Source organism: Dendropsophus ebraccatus, chromosome 7, assembly GCF_027789765.1.
Source record: "Dendropsophus ebraccatus isolate aDenEbr1 chromosome 7, aDenEbr1.pat, whole genome shotgun sequence".
NCBI lineage: Eukaryota > Metazoa > Chordata > Amphibia > Anura > Hylidae > Dendropsophus > Dendropsophus ebraccatus.
Window position 1 is genome coordinate 76,295,024 of NC_091460.1, and position 13,741 is coordinate 76,308,764.

General features: G+C 39.8%; 1 protein-coding gene across 1 annotated transcript in view; it reads left to right on the plus strand.

Annotated features, from left to right (window-relative positions):
• The window catches only part of HPGD (15-hydroxyprostaglandin dehydrogenase), a 48,285-nt gene that overhangs the window by 20,924 nt on the left and 13,620 nt on the right, over positions 1-13,741 (plus strand). The window contains exons 4-5 of the mRNA XM_069977802.1: positions 4,566-4,662; positions 11,080-11,156. Coding sequence (XP_069833903.1) covers positions 4,566-4,662; positions 11,080-11,156 — 174 coding nt within the window. The remainder of the gene's footprint in view (positions 1-4,565; positions 4,663-11,079; positions 11,157-13,741) is intronic.

Here is a 13,741-nt window from a genome sequence, read left to right on the forward strand (position 1 = left end):
TTTATACCACATTATTAAGGACATATAAAATGGGGCTAATGTTATCCATTAAAGCTGTGTATTGTTACACTGGATTATGTATAGATAAGTTGTAGCTGTCAGCCATGCACTCATTGACATTCTTCATGGATGCAGCATCATAGTTATCTGGAACACTGTAAAACATTGAAGCCTACAAATGTCAGGGCCTTCAGTAACTTCATTATAGGCACACCTCTGTCTGTCAGTAGCCCACAGCCCCTGAGATACTGTAAACTGAGCAAATTAAAGAGACAGTAATGGAGAGTTTGTAGGAGTTCATATCTCCGCCTAGTTTTATGCCTCTGAACTTCTAGACTATCTGGACTGTTTGATGACAGACTAAAGGAATGTTAATTGCAGTGCATTGTAATGTATTTATAATGTAAAAGGCCACTTTTTTTTTTCTTTTTTTTTTCCAAATTAAATGGTGTCAGAAAATGCCAGAGATTTGTCATTTACTTCTTTTAAAACATCTGAAGTATTCCAGTACTTATCAGCTGCTGTTTGTCCTGCAAAAGGTGCTCTGACACAATGCTCTCTACTGCCACCTCTGTCCATGTCAGAAACTGTCCAGAACAGTAGCAAATCCTCATACAAAACCTCTCCTGCTCTTAAGAATGGAAAGAATATCACTTCCTGCAGGATATACAGCAGCTGATAAGTACTGGAAGACTTGAGATTTTTTTTTTTATAGAAGTAAACTACAAATCTCTGGCACCAGTTGATTTGAAAGAAAAAGAAATTAGGTGAACAACCGCTTTAAGTAACCTTATTACACTAAAAAAAAATTGTACGGTATGTACAACATATTCATCAAAATCTATAGGACATTTTACACGCTGGTCTTTAGCTAAGTTGGTGCAAATGTATTAAGAGGTGCATGCCAGTCAATGGGTGCATGCCATTCAATATCTTTGTGGCATCTGTGGCTGTCTGTGCCCCACAGGCTGAAATGTAAGGCAGTTAGGAGCTAGAATAGATTACACCTCTAAGTTTTCTGTCATAAATTACAGTAAACCTGTTTGGCAATGGGAGGCTGCACCCTCATACTAAGTCAGCCGCGGGACCACAAAAGTGGTGGAAAAAAAGTTTAAAAAAAAAATGTGTGCACAAAATGGTGCTTCTACAAAAATGTGCACTTTTTCAGTCAGTGTGCAAGGGCCACATGTTTGCCAATCCCTAACAATATACAGAGTACATTCCTGCACTCATCAGCCCCATTTTGTAGGATGATTAGGATGAGCCTCATAGAAGTACTGCTTTATTTTTTCCCCAACATCTCCCAGCTTGTTAGTAACTGTATGTTAAGAAAGAATACTACAGACTTGAGTTCATATCAGTTTCTTCCCCCACTGACAGTACACACACCCTATTGGTCTCTCTGAGCCTCAGTCTGGTTTCTTTTACACTTAACAATCTTCGGCTGTCTGTGGCCTCACTTAGTGCCATTACAAAGCATGAATAATGGAGCAGCCAGGTCCCATGGATGATCACTGCATTGTTTGTGTGGCCATTTAAAGATAAGTCTATCTCTTGTTTACACAGAGGGATGTGCAGCCAATATGGATACATTTTACCGCTGCACAGAAAATACAAAGAGCCGATGAGCAGGCTGGTGGCTGACACTTTTACACGGGGCAATTAGAGTTTCTAGCAAAGTAAATCGGCCTGTGTAAAAGGAGCTTAAGACTCCTAGCACTTTTGACCAGGTGGTGAGCAGCCCTTCTACCAACCCTTTGGGGCTTAGTTGATACAACCTTTAAGACTCATCAGCTATACTGCACTTACTACACTGTCTATGAGTGACTCCCTCTGAGGTCTTCTGTCATTAGGAACCACCTCATCCTTCAGCATACACTGTGTTGGCAGTTTTTTTGTGGGCTCAAGTCAAGGCACATGTAAGGCCATTGATGGTAGTTTTTCGTAATCCTGGGTAGTCTTGTAAATAAATAGCTTTGTCTTAAAGTGTCACTGTCGTGAAAATTTTTTTTGCAGAAATCAATAGTCCAGGCGATTTTAAGAAACTTTGTAATTGGGTTTATTATCCGAAAAATGCATTTTTATCATGAAAAAGCAGTTTGAAGCTCTCCCCCCTGTCTTCATTGTTCTCCTATGGAGAGAGCTAAACAAAAGACCAAAACAGGACAACAAAGAGTTAATCTACAAATATCTCACCCGTTATCTTCTTGGACAGTCACCAGTGACCTGTCTGGGCTCGGATTACAGCTGTCACCCAGCTCCGTGCCTGTAATCCTCTGTTATCTGCTTTCTGCTGCCGGCTAACTCCCTCCTTCCTCCTCCCCCCTCCCCTCTCCCTAGAGCAGACAGGGGACGTCTCCTGCAACAAGTCACAATTTTCAGATTTTTCAGAGTGGATGAAAAAGAGGAAGGAGGGGGGGACCTGGGAAAAGGCTTTTTACATGCAGATAATGGCAGATTTGGCTAATAAACCCAATTACAAAGTTTCTTAAAATCGCCTGGACTATTGATTTCTGCAAAAAAAAAAAAATACGACAGTGACTCTTTAAATTTTCAATAATTTTATGCTACTTATTTCTAATGCTTCACAACTCTACTATGGTTACTTGGTGGCTTTTCCTACCTTATGCTTTACTTGTCCTTCACCTAATCTGTTGTTCTAGTAGTAGACCTAATTATTACTACATTGAGATAATCTAGAACTATATTAGTATTCGTATTATGCACTGGTTCATTCAGTGATGGAACACAGACAAATGATCACTGCTTCATTTACAAAAAAGTTCAGAGCCTCCAGATGGCTGTTTTTGGCGTTCTCTTCTCAGACTATTTGTTTTATTCTGCATTGTTTGCCTTATTCCTCTATTGGATTAAGAGAATTTCTTTCTGACCTTTTCATTGTTTGATTTTTATTGGAACAAACTTTAAAAGAAAGAGTACATTCAGAGAATAAGAGTAAATAAAGACGGACTTAGCTTTACCTCATCAATTCGAAATTTTGAAAAATGTCTAACATCTTAACAAGTGTTACATGCTGTCAGTGGTATGGATGAAATATTACTACATCTAGAAAATTGTCACAGATAAGAGAAGCATTTGTGTGATAGATCATTGCATGCTTGTAAGACATATTCATTTACAGAATTGTCAGCAGGGCCTGACTGCAATGTCAACAACTGTGAGCAGACATCAAAGCCATTAACAAAATTTTATAACGGGTAGTTTAACAATAAAAATAATACTTACCATAGTCCGCACCAGCTGCTGTTCTGATGGCTCCTAGTCCTCCCTCCTCCCCTCCTTTATAGTTCCTATGATATATTGTCCCCTCAGGACCTGCCCCACTCGTGGGCCACAGAGGTGTTATGTATCAGTCAGTGATTGGCTGAGCAGGGCAGTTCCTGTGGAGATGACACATCACAGGTACCAGGAAAAACCAATAAGGAGCAACGACTAGGAACCATTGAAATGGCAGCTAAGGGGGATTGGGGAATATAAATTTTTACTTATACCACGCTCAGCCATATGTATAAAATATGTATTCTCAGACAACCCTATTAAAACATATTTTACGACTGGAAATACAATTTCACAGAGACATGTCGTTAAATGCACAGACCAGGTGTTGTAAATAGATCATCTGAAGACATGAATGAAGTTTGAACAAAGGTTACCTTTAACCCAGTTACAGAACATTCCCAATAGAATGATTGTTGATCTATGGGTTGTTATTAAGTTTCTGGAATACTTAAATCTCTGTATCAACAAAGTTAACACGCCAAAAACACATTCTGTTCAGACATGTAAGGAATTACCAATCCTGAGCAATCTGTGACAGCCTCTGACAGACATGAATGATTTCTAATAACCATGTAGTCATAAGAATACTTTGGAAACTGCATACTCTACACATTAGAGGAATCTGGCATTTACATAAGGCTGGGCCATCATTTTACAGTATGGCACAATTACAAGAACATAAGTCAATTCCCTACTAACAGAAAGGAGAAGCAGCACGCATGCTTTGCCACCACTCAATATATTCTTTATAGGAACTCTTTACATTGCAGAGCACTGAACTCAGCAATGTTTGGAAGCATATCAAGGTGAAAGAACAGTGGCCCTGCATGTGCGCTGTGGTTCCTTTCATGTAGGGGAAAACTGACCTCTGGGAACATCTGACCTCCAGCACATTACATGAAGTATCTCTTTAACATCTCAAAACAAATTATACAGTATAACTAGTTCTTTGACACAAATACTCATTTTGTTTAAAAATGTTATAGATTAGTCTTGGGTATACAGTAGATATAGAGGAAATGTATTTAATGCTTTATGGTTTTATATTTTGTTAGCTAGGGTTCTACAGTGGCTTGCTAATTAAATGAAATCCGTTCAATCAGTCAAAATGGCTAAAACAGCATGTCTTGTTTATAGGATCATTTTTAGCTGAATGTAAACTTTTTTGAACCTTTTAGATATTATTTCTTGTAAGAAAAACAATATATTGGACCAGTTTTACATGTAGTAGAAGCATATTTTATATTTTATACTATCTATTTCAGATCTCAGTTATTAGAGGTACCTATATCGGCTTAGAACTGATGAACAAAAAGAATGGAGGTCAAGGTGGAGTCATTATAAACATATCGTCTCTGGCAGGTGAGATGCTTAGTCTGTCACTTAATAACATTGTCAGTGTCTATTATAGATAGATTGAAATCACTATGCGGAACTATATGTGGTGTATGTGATCAAGAAAATGACAGGGTCAGTATGACCAAAAGAAAGCAGAAATATAGTGCGGAGTCACTTCTGGTCCACTACGCATTGATGGAACGCAAAGGGCATTCTGCAGTTTAAGGGTATAACTGCATATTAACGGTGTATTGGATATGATAAATAATATAAATTACCTAATTAGAAATTAATGTACAATGGAGACACAATATAATTTAGGATCTGGACGAAAGGGTCTGATTATGGTATCTATTTTATGTGTGATGGATGATGAGTGTGAGAGCAGGTGGATATAATTATGAGATAGTTGAAATGAAACATGGGATGCATAAAATATGAGAGGGGAAATACTAATGAAAATAGAAGCATGTGGATTAATAGAAGAGATAAATCACATTGATGGGAGGAGGAACATATGAAGAAAAGGATACGAAGGATGTGATATCCTCAAGAAGTAATCCGGCATAACAATGGCTCAATCTACAGTAGCTAAAAAGATATCGTACAAAGATAGTTGGATATAGAATCAACCCATGTGTTTAATATCACATTTTATATTGAGTTCTCTGGGTCCTAAAGTTTACATAGTGTGCATAGTATATATCCAAAAAGCCTCTTGGATTTTGAGTTACTTAACTCTGTTGCCATCTCTGTTGTGTGGTGGTGTGGCAATCCTGGTGGCAATGGTACAAAGCAAACAAATGAAAACACTTGCATCACATCAATGATTTGTGTTGCAAGATGCGGTCCCGCACACTTTAGGTTGTTTCCCCAACATATACAGGACCACAGGGACATTAGATCGTGTCCACACAGGACCAATCATAAGTGTAATAACTAGAGATGAGCGAACCTCGAGCATGCTCGAGTCGATCCGAACCCGAACTTTCGGCATTTGATTAGCAGTGGCTGCTGAACTTGGATAAAGCCCTAAGGCTATGTGGAAATCATGGATATAGTCATTGGCTGTATCCATGTTTTCCAGACAACCTTAGAGCTTTATCCAAGTTCAGCAGCCACCGCTAATCAAATGCCAAACGTTCGTGTTCGGATCGACACGAACCCGAACCCGATTTGCTCATCTCTAGTAATAACCCTTGATCTTGTAGTATTACCTTTAGATGAGCGGTGGTAAGCCATATCCCATATCCCGTATTTAACTCTTCCATATACTATGCCTGCCATTATTGGTTTTTTATATGGCAATACCTTACCATACTGATATAACGGACATGGTTTTGTTTACTGAATGCCATGTACCATGAACTTTATATCATTTCATTTTATGAAGTAATTTTTCACCTTGTGGATTATACAGTGAAGGTTGTGTCGACCAACATATTATATTTTTTGAAGGATTGCAATTTAATAAATTGATCTTGAGCAATAGATTTGTGTACCAACTTTATTCCTAGATTTATTCATACATGACTAGATCTGTTATTCTGCATCTGCTTTTTATGAACAGTAACTTATCTCTTTATTACATGTTATTTTTGTAAATTTGTCCTTAGTTGAACTTTTATCAAGTTGCTCCATTTAAAGTTAAAGGTCATATTACATACACCTTTGGAGCAAAGCTAACACTACTAAACAGTAGATGTTCCTAGTTACAGCTCTGTGTACATTTTAAAATCTTTTCTAAAGTCAGATGTCACTGTTATTTGTGTTTTGTAGAAAATCGCAGTAGACCTAAGAATGAGCTATGCTGGTGAGAGCCATGATCATTGGGTAGAATACAGCACATACCTATGACTATGTTACTTGTGTTATCTACAATAGCATTGTATAAACCATTTCACTGGATTCTTCTGATGATAATCTTTGCAGGTATATACACACAGAGTAATTCTGTCGAAAAACTCAGTGCGAAATCCTCTGCTTGTCCACGAGAGGGAAGCTGGAACGCAAGGGGACAAGCAGCGGATTCTGCACTGAGTTTTCCGACCGTTTTTCTCCAGGTGCATATACCCTAAGAGTCAAAGTATGGTATGTGCAAACCAATGCATTATGTAAAATTCAACATATTTAAAAAATATAAGCATTTTTTTTAAATGTACGGTTTGAGATGGTTATGACCATCTGAGGGAATCCACAGAGATGGTCAAGCATGCTCAGTTCGACGTTGCTCGTTATTCTCTACTGTGTGTGCAAGCAAGGAAAATTGTGTGTTCTGTTGCATGACAAAAGCGGGGTCACAGTTCAGAGAGGATACCAGTGAATGGTCATATCCATGGGGGTAGTACAGTACTGAACAGTACAGCGATTTAATGGATTTAACATCGCCATCTTAAAATGCTAGCTCCCTAATGTAACAGATTGCATATCAGAAATGGAAAGGAGCCAAATAGCAATATCCTGATATCAAAAGCTGAAGGCATAGCAGTGTATTACATTTTCCTAGTACTTAGTTAAATTCTTCAGAAATGCTGAGGCTGGGTTGGAAGGCTCATGCAGGAAACTGTATAATTATTTTCTAATTTCTTCTAAAATGCCTTAATAATGATGTTATAGATTGATATCAAATTATAGGGAGTGCCTGATGGCAACAGATTGTAATAGGATATTACAGTGAGCAATTACTTTTTATGTGGGTTCTACTGTGTACATATGTCTTATGTGACTACTAAGGTACTAGTAAGGCTTAGAAAATGCTCCGTATGACAAATGTATAAGAAGATGGGAATTGAAGGGTGTAACTACTTTTTTCCCAGTGCTTTGGACTTACTTGTACAGTGTTTCTCAACTACAGTCCTCAAGACCCACCGAAAGGTTCTAAATAAAAAAAAAAAATTTCAAACATTTTATTGAAAGGCTGTTTCAGGGTTGTACATAAATACGTATAGTAGTACAAAGGTAACAATCCAGTACAATCCATATAACAAAGCAACAATAAAAAATGTTGAAATTTTGCCTGTCTCTACTTTCTCATTTTTCTCATAATGTATCCCATAAATCACTGAAAGTGTCTGGACCTCCACACCTGTTATCGTTCGGATTAGTCATGATAACAAAATACATTTTAACTACAGACAGAGGTCCAACAGATATTTGAGAAAAAACATGCAGGTTTTAAGAAAAAAATAAACTAAACTCACCAACTGGCAAAACTAACAGAACTTTCACAGAATTCGTCTCTCCATCACTCTCCATGTGGGCCTAAAAACTATAAGGGAGGTACTTCCACAGAAATCATAACAGAGACTGATAGCAACCCATCTCAGAAGATTACATAGACCCCTTATGATGGGGATTAGCGTGTATTTGAATGTTTCCATGATCTGAGTCCTCTCAGAAACAGTGAGAGCCTTTTCTAAAAAGCGTCTCAATTTCTTAAAAAAAAAACAAGGCAAATTTCTCTTTATGGCGTTCAGTATTCGTCTTATCAAGGATCATGAGCTGTTTCAGGATTGCTATTATTTCCTGCAAAGTTGGGATTTGCGGTTCCAACCAATGTCTTAATAAGCATTTCTTTACTACTAATAGAGTTATATGGAGCCCCTTTACAGCTATGCACTTGGACGTGTCATCTCCCGGATCTAGAGGCATATAGTGGAATACAGTTGCTTTAGGATTGTCAGGCACCTGAATTCCCCATATGTCGTTTATATAGGATCTCGCTTCCTCCCACAACGGGCCAAGAGAGGGGCAGGCCCATGCAATAAATCTGCCTTGTCAAGATCACACTTAGGACACTTTCGTAAGTAGTGTGCGGGGGCTGCAGTATAGGAGAGATCGAAGGCATAGGTAGCTCTATGTATGATTCTATACTGCATCTCCCTCCACTGTTCATTAACAATAAGGTTTTGAAGATTTCTCATACAAAAAACACATGTAATTATACCTGATGCACTAAATATAATTATATCACCTGTGACATACTGAGGAAATCCTCAAAATATGACCTATTGATTGATCTTGAGGACTGGAGATAAGAAACACTGGTCTAGTAGTACTTCAGGGCATTATCAGTAACTAAATGCAGACATTACTAAAGCATGTTAGTAACTATGAAAACATAACTTTTGATTTGTTGCTGCCCATGGTGAGGCTAACAATTCTTTCTATACTTGTTATTATCTATTTAGTCTCCTTCTCCCAGTTTTCAGCTGCTGTTTTCTGCTTAAAACACAAAAATCTGTGTGTGAGCCTTTTTCTCTGTCTCCACCTCCTCCCCCCTCCCTTCTGAAAGAGCTGATGTAAACAAGTCCCTGACTGTCTTTATCTGCAACATTGTATCTTCACTGTGATTAACCCTCCCAGCATTACAAAGAAGCTACAATGTTGCAGATAAAGCCAGTCAGGGACTTGTTTACAATACCTGTCTCAGAAGGGAGGGGGGAGGAGGGGGAGACAGAGAGAAAGCCTTACACAAAGATTTTTGTGTTTTCAGCAGAAGGCAGCAGCTCAGAACTGGGGGAAGGAGACTGAACAGATAATAACAAGTATGGAATGAATTGTTAGTCTCACTATGAGAAGCAACATATATAAAAGTTATGTTTGCGTGGAATACCCCTTTAATCTATTTTCTGATTGTAATTGGATTTATTTCATATTTTGTACATTATTAAGAGGGAAGCCATAACAGCATTTATATATATGCTTTACACCAGCCACATGGAAACAACAGACTGGAAAAGTTCTCTTTGTAAACTCTGACCTGCAGAGGGGGGTAGTGGATCACCATCTGTGAATGGCCTAGCCCTAACTTATTTTTCTACTGGTGTTACCTTCGCTATGATTCTGTCTGTAATGATAAGGAGGACAAGGCTAAAAAATGATCTCTACTGAACAGGAAGAGTCAGCTTAGTGGCCAGACAGAAAACTGCAAGGTATCAGGATTATTTAAATAATAGAGAGTAAAATGGAAAATTAGAAAAACATCAAAAATTCTTTACAGATATGTTTAACATCATTTAAACAGTAGAATACCTTCTTATGACACATTTCGAAGTGACCAAGGTTTTGAGATCATATAGAGCTGCATGGAAATATCTAGAATTTCCAAAGGGCCCATTTATTATCAGACAGAGGAAATTCTGCTGGATAAGTTAGGGTCCTGATTTATCGGCAATGAGCATTACTAGAAATGCTTATACGGACAATAATCGTCTTGTGTAAAAGTGTCAGCAATCAGCAGAGAGCAGAAAAATGCCTGCTCATCGCATCTGATCGCATCTCTTAAGCATGCCTAGAAATCATTGTTTATCAGCCACCCATCTACCTGCGTAAACAGTGGATTTGCAGCCGATAGCAATGTATGTAAGTGGACATTGATTCTAAAGGAGTTGCGTCATAGAGGGGCAGGGGTGTCCTCCCACTGGGGGTGGGTCAGCCTGTATCCAGTGCTTCAACCCTAGCCGGTGCCCGGGTTTAGAACAGCGTTGTATGCGGGAATCGGGCTGCAGTTAAAAAAAAGTAAGGGCCGCCGCACCAGCTTCCCCGCGTTGGTACCATTCTTTCTATGTGAAAATCTTAAAGTCAAAGTACTGCTGGTACATTTGCTATAAAGTATATGCCTAGCTAAGATAGTGGGTCCCAGACTTAAATGGGCCCTTGGGCATTAAAGTTACAGAAGATCCACCTATGCCTCATCTTCTTGAATTCATCTTTTATACCATTCAACAATATTTTTGTCACTTTTTTTTTGCATGCTTTTCAGTAAAACTGAGCAAGTCACATAGCATGCCTAGAAAACTTTCCAATTAATGTCTATGAAGGTTTCGTAATCACTGGTTCCTACGGGCCATGTTGCGGCTGTAAAGCATATCTCTGAATATACAAAATGCTTTCTGGACTGAATAAATGTGACTGTGTTGTTGATATAAGATTTCTGCATTTGAAACCACACTTTAAATTTCGCACACAATCAACTATGCTTAAAACTGTCTCTTATGGCCTTGCAGAATGTATTGTACCTGCAATATATGTGAGTCTGTGAAACACCACAATTTTAAGCCTTAAGTACATGACATATCTTATCAGCTGGAAACAACACTTCCTACAGCAAACCCCTAGTGCAAGTTTGAAACGTAATAGCCTTTCCTTCCTCCCAAATAATATAGTCTGGAAAATTACATCTTCACTCGTTGCTGGAGTGCAAATGAAAGTTGAATATGTATTTTTCAGTGCAATGAATTCTCCAATACATCTGACTAGTTTAGTAAATTGATCTTCATTATGCGTTATCTTGCATGGCTGTTTTAGTCTGCTGGTAAAATAGAATACTAAAGTGCCATCTGTAGTCATTCAAGGTTATCCAATATGATCAAGGTGACCAACAAGCATGTCCTGGTAGCTTCATATTGATTAAAATGATATTTATTATCTTTATCAAAGGGCTCACTCCAGCTGCCTACCAGCCAGTCTACTCTGCTTCAAAACATGGCGTAATTGGATTCACAAGATCAATAGCGGTACGTATAATATAGTATTATAAATTATTATTGTTGACAATGTGCTCTCATGTTTATCCAGTCATATAGGGAAATAACTTTTCTCCATGTTGATACACTGAGATGTCACCAGTAAATATTGCTAGCTCAATGTGGAGTTGTCACTACCAGTGTCACTATGTTCTGTTCTGAAACCGTCCTGGTAAAAGAAACTTGCATCCCTGTGTTCTCTTTGGGGAGAGTTAAAGGGGAACTATCAGCAGGTTAGATGAATCTAACCTGCTGATAGCCCCCTATAGTGATGGGGATGTTGAGGAGGATATGTGTCTTACCTTCCTCCTCAGTGCCATCACCATTAGGAGCACTGCCGCATCATTCAGCCCACCCCTCTATTGATTATCATTAGAAGGGGTGAGCCTGATGGCGTGGCAGTGCTCCTAACGGTGCTCCGGAGTGGAGTTAACCTCGACTATCTGCATGGGACTGGCTCCAAAGAGGAAGGTAGGATACATACCTTCTTCCTCGGTGTCGCCAGCGCTATAGGATTTATAATATTGACTCTTGATGTTTAGACTGTCTAAGTTTACACAATTTATTCATTAAAAAATATACACCAAAAAGTAGTGAATGTTATGGTGCATTCCACCTCCCTTTTTACCTAATCCAAATGTCTTTACAATAAGTTGTGCCCAGGGCCGGCCTTTGGGGTGGGCGACCTATGTGCTTGCCAGCTTGGGGGGACGCTTCAGCAGAAAGCTGCACATCTAACTTAGAAATAGAAGTTAGATGTGTCGTCTGTCTGTCTGTCTGCCTAAGTGGCTGGCCCCCTCCTCCTCCCATAGTAGTTCGTTCGGGGCGCTCCAACAGACAGACAGCACATCTAACTTCTACTTCTAAGTTAGTCTGCTTGAGCGCCCCTGGCCGCCCTCCTCCTGCAGTGGTTAGTTCCTCCTCTCCACTCTCCTGCATGGTGGCGTAGCATTATGTCACCCGGAGCGCAAGTCCAGCCAATCAGCGGTCCGGCTGATGTCATGCTATGGCGCCCCGCTCTGGTAAGAACTCGGTGGGGGCTTGGACCTGTGGTTATGTGGGGAGCTTAGACCTGTAGCTGTAGGGGGGGGCTTTGGGCTGTAGTTGTGCTGGAGAGGGGCTTGGGGCTGCAGTTGTGGGAGAGGGGGGGCTTGGGGCTGTAGGTATGCAAGAAGGGGGCTTGTGGCTGTAGGTGTGCTGGGGGGCTTGGGGCTTGGGGTTGAGTAGTTATGTGTATGGCTGGGGGGTTGGGTGATGGATGTCGTCTGCAGGGGTGGGAGGCTGAAGGAGCTTTATGTTACCTTAAGAGGGGTGCCAAAAAAAGGTTTCGCACAGGGTGCCATCTACCCTAAGGCCAGCCCTGGTTGGTACCCCTTGTTAGTCGAGATAAAAAACATAAATTGAAAAATATAATGTAAGTCATGTAAGCCTGATTTTTGGAACAAATTGCACCACATTTTTATTCTTTGTACATACTAGGGGTTGTGGCTTCCCAGAATGTGGGCATGGCTTCTCAGTGGGGCTTAAATGCACTATTTTACTGTGCAGTTGTTATGGTGTTAAACTGTTTACAACAGACCTGTGTGTATCACAAAGCAGTTTTTCTTTTGCTGCACCTTAAACGGAATCAGATATGTGGACTGACCCCCATTAAAGCACTAACACTGCTTTGTACATGTTATTAACATTGTTCCTACCTTGTCCTTAACCTGAACTTTTGTTCCTTCAATTACCTGAAAATAAAATTTTAACCTTTACCACACTACATACAATGTCCCGTAGGCAGGCATAGGTGGCGGGGAGCAGAGCACAGCCAGTAACAGTGCTCCTGTAATCCCACTCAGCAGGTTTAATTGACAGGGAGGATATAATGACGCTCAGTGCCAGTACATAGAAGCCGCACTGGGGCATGAACTGGTGATGCCAAAATCAACAGTGTACTAGAACTACTGATCAGATCCATAAAAACATGACCTCCTGACACTAACTGGGGAGTGTACTGTTTGCTTCTTTTTCTTAATAAATAATCTATTTGCTCCTATAAAATATATGTCCCCTGTGTGCTCTGATAACAGTAACATGTACTGGTGAGTTAAAGGCAAGCATAAACCTGTTTGGTATAGTTGGACGATACACTCATAGTGTCCTTTCTTCTGGTGGGCCCATGGCATTCCAGACCCACTGACATTTCAGCACGACGCACGTGGTTGTTATTGAGTTCTTACTTGGCTGTTGCTTAAAGGGGTAGTGCGGCGTTTTTCTTTTTCTGCTTAATTAACACACATTACAAAGTTACTGTATTTTTCTGCATATAAGACTACTTTTTAACTCTTAAAAAACAGAGGTCGTCTTATGGGGCGGAGCGCTGAAAAACTTTGGAACCAGACTGGAAAATCTGCGGTCGCCGCATATGGTGGGGGGAGCTAAAAAATGGTTGCATCCCCGATGCATGCAGTGACTGTTTGAAGGGCAGAGCAAGCTGCAGCTGTCCAGGGTATAGAAAAAAGAGATAGGGTACAGTGGAGCTGTGCCCAGAAAAACACACCTCTTTCATCTGTCTGGCCCACTCTTGTATC